The sequence below is a fragment of the Eptatretus burgeri genome, chromosome 15, assembly GCF_056783735.1.
Source record: "Eptatretus burgeri isolate ZD-2024b chromosome 15, Ebu_testis_v1, whole genome shotgun sequence".
Classification (NCBI taxonomy): domain Eukaryota; kingdom Metazoa; phylum Chordata; class Myxini; order Myxiniformes; family Myxinidae; genus Eptatretus; species Eptatretus burgeri.
The window spans coordinates 69,599,312-69,603,119 of NC_140975.1; the positions used below are offsets into that span (position 1 = coordinate 69,599,312).

Genomic DNA, 3,808 nt, shown 5'->3' on the forward strand with positions numbered 1-3,808 from the left:
ATTGGAAGAACCACTTCACAGTGGCACAAAGCGAGGAGTTTGATCGAGTCTACAACCAGAAAATGAAAGGATATGACATAAACTTTATCTGGGACATCTAAAGTTTGAACCTAAAGCTCAAACGTTTCCAGGACCTGATCAATGGAGATCAGGAGAAAGAAACAAAGTAGTTATAGATCTACAAGGGGGTTTCAAGGTTGAGGTGGACCTTTGTGAGAATATATTTAATTAATTGTTCAATGCTGAAGCTTTGTACACTCGTATTTTGTTCCCTGAGTAAGTTATAGAGGTCATGACATGAACAGGTAAATACATTCTGGGTAAAACCAAGACGATGCAAACCATCGTCACGTGTGCTGTGGAACAGTACTGTAATGGTGCATCATGTTCCTTGTAGAGAAGAACATCAAACAAGTGGAAATTCCCAGGAAACCATCTGTGCAGTATACTGGTGCACCTCATGAACATTGTGTTTAAAGGGGACAACGAGTTCAAAAAGACACTAATTGGTGGAAGATCTTGAACATTCAAACATGGTACAAAAGTGCTATCACTCGAACAAACAACTCACGTGTCTGTCTCGCAGATTATTTTGGAGAATCCTCAGATTACGATACATTAAACCACAGAGGCAATGGATGTCCATGTTGGAATTGTCAAAACAATCTTACATTCTTAGCGAACTTCAATAAGATAATTACAACATGTTTATGAATGCACGTGTACTCTACCAAACCTCCAGGAACCTGGGTCTTGTTGCGTACGTAGGATGAGAAGCTCTAATCCACCCCCACCCCCCATTACATCCAGATTCGGTTCCTTGTGATGTTCATCTATCTGGACCACCCCAATAACACGTGAGTGGCATCGAGTTTACAAATGGCGACGTCAAAACGCCTTTCCTGAAATGGCCGCGTACCTATCCCAAAGACCTGTCGTGTTGCTGATGGGACGAGTGTTGGCATGTTGCAGGAAACACCTCTAACAGGTGAAGCTTCATTCACCCCCATAATGGTTTTGATTATCGAGACTAAAGGTCCACATCAACCTTGAACTACCCCCTCGTATGAATCCATATCCATTGAGTAGGATAATAGAAGAGTCATTCAGAACATTTGACACACAGGATACCCACGATGGTCGAACATTCCAAAAATTGGTTTCCTTTCAATAAACAGGTGTTTATAATTTGTGAGGAAATCTATTTCATCATTAATTAACATCCGATTTATTAATATTAGAAAGTTAGCGATTCTTACCGATTTCTATCACATTGGTAAAACTTTGTGAACTTCCCTCCAGGTGGAATTTTTAAATCTTTGGGAGTTTGGGAAACGTAATGAAAGACAGAGGCACATTGATTACACAATGAGTTTTACATTCGATTATTAAAAGATTCTTTTAAAATCATATTGTCATCATGATCTCATGCAACAAGATCCTGAAACAAATCCCATCCCACAGATTTGTCGTGACCCACCTGGGTCCTCTCTTGGGCAATTACGTCATCACACGTGATCCGACGTTATTCCACAACAAAACAACATGAACAAGTAATTTGGAATACTATTTGTAATACAATAATGCTGTGTAATTGACAAATAAATCAAATATTTTCATGAAAAAAACCCTTTTGGACTCACTCAGGTTAAGATGAGTCAAAGTTGCCCCCCACCTGATGTTTCCCCCTCCCTTTGACAATTTATTCACCCCACCCCCACATTCGATATCTACCACACTGTATGAGTAACATCCCACAAACCATGCCATTTTGGAACATCAGGACCTTTGTTTCTTGTTTCCATGACAACTGAATGCGGGTTTTAACCCGTGCTGCCCTTGATACTGTTTCCATCTAATTTATCCATCCCAGTTTGAGCTGTCAAAGTGAACTCACACCATTTCATCCTGACTCTGTCCCAGAGTGTGCAGAAGTGTGATGGGATGATGATCGACCAATCGGGTGATGAGTGCGTGTGTACATTTCGAGTCAAACCCAAAGGAAAGATGACGTCGTTTGGGCTAACGATAATCCCAATTATTCTTTGGCACCTTTTCAAAGCACTGAGTAACAGAAGAGAAGGAAGAGGTTCTCAAAGGTCTTGAGGATGAGATTTGAGCTTATCGCTAGGAGAAACACATTCAAGGCCCGAAATCGCTCATCGGTGTGCCGTTTCTCTTGGGCCCAGCAACGCACCTGAGACCATGGAGTCACAAGCAACCCTGGATGGACCAATAAAGTCCTTGAGGTTTGCTGGGAAAAAAAAAAAAAATCACCCACTTCCACCAAATGGGAAAGAGACCTTTCCACTCTGCTAGATGGACAACGCATGCAGGCCATAGGAGAACTCAGGTCTGGGAAGTATGGTTTTCAACCCGTGTTGAGAACAAGGTATCATATTTTAAGAGAATGGAGCATGTGGCTATATAAGAGGGCACGAGAGAAAGGGAGCAATCCGAGTCGAGGTCTCAGTGAGAGGGGGAGAGAGAGGGAGACAGCAATCTGAGTCTCGGTCTTTAATTATTGGGGGGGGGGGAGAAGGAGGAGGAGGGAGAGAGAGAGAGCGGGCAATCCGAGTCGAGGTGTCAGTGAGGGGGTGGGGGGAGGGAGAGAGAGCACGCAGTCTGAGTCTCGGTCTCAGTGAGGGGAGGGGGGGGGAGAGAGAGAGCACGCAGTCTGAGTCTTGGTCTCAGTGAGGGGAGGGGGAGAGAGAGAGCACAATCTGAGTCTCGGTCTCAGTGAGGGGGGGGGGGAGAGTGCACAATCTGAGTCTGGTCTTTAATTATTGGGGGAGAAGGAGGAGGAGGGAGAGAGAGAGAGAGCGGGCAATCCGAGTCGAGGTGTCAGTGAGGGGGTGGGGGGAGGGAGAGAGAGCACGCAGTCTGAGTCTCGGTCTCAGTGAGGGGAGGGGGGAGAGAGAGAGCACGCAGTCTGAGTCTCGGTCTCAGTGAGGGGAGGGGGAGAGAGAGAGCACGCAGTCTGAGTCTCGGTCTCAGTGAGGGGAGGGGGGAGAGAGAGAGCACGCAGTCTGAGTCTTGGTCTCAGTGAGGGGAGGGGGGGGGGAGAGTGCACAATCTGAGTCTCGGTCTCAGTGAGGGGGAGACTGAATTTTGAGGTCCTTTTATTCTAAAAATAAAAAAAATTGCATATGTATTTACATCTTACAATTCAACAATGGCAACAGAACAAGATAAAAGTTGAAAATGAGGAAGAGAGTGGGATGTAAAGGAGTTCATTTTAACAACAATAAAACAGTACACTACTACAAAGTATGGAAACGCTGTATCTTTATGGAAAAGGGTATTATATTAAACAGGAATACGAATTCATTTTGATGAACTTCACAGACACTTTACAAAACATCATTTTTCCCCAAAGTTATCCCACACAGCCATGGTCTTGGGAAAATTGAACTCAAGTGTTAACATTGCAGATGCAAGCTCACAGAAAACGATGCGACATTGTATTGATGAATGGGTTTACCATCTTGCTTCTCCTTCCTCGACAGGTACATATGTGATGAGTTTACCTGCAGCTACAAAGAAACACAGCAGTTCATATTTTTTGTCCTGCTGACATTTTATTGGGAATCCAAAAATAAAGGATCCAAAAGTAAATGTGAAATTCATTTTGAGTGACACATCGTCGAACCAGTTAAATAATGGAACAAGTCTTTCACAACCAACAACAAAATAGGACCACATGTCCTCACCTGGATCAGGAGCAGCAGTCACTCAACCCCCCCCCCCCGTTAATCCCCTCCAGACCGTGATTTTTTTTTTATGCTGTGAACAAACTTTGGTACAT

The 3,808-nt window shown here is 44.0% G+C and overlaps 1 protein-coding gene across 1 annotated transcript in view; it reads left to right on the forward strand.

The window, feature by feature from the left end:
* The window catches only part of LOC147012463 (sulfotransferase 2B1-like), a 72,997-nt gene extending 71,369 nt beyond the window's left edge, over positions 1 to 1,628 (forward strand). Inside the window, exon 7 of the mRNA XM_085856726.1 lies at positions 1 to 1,628. This exon is cut by the window's left edge and continues 12 nt beyond it. Coding sequence (XP_085712852.1) covers positions 1 to 101 — 101 coding nt within the window. The 3' untranslated portion in view covers positions 102 to 1,628.
* The last annotated feature ends 2,180 nt before the right edge of the window (positions 1,629 to 3,808 follow it).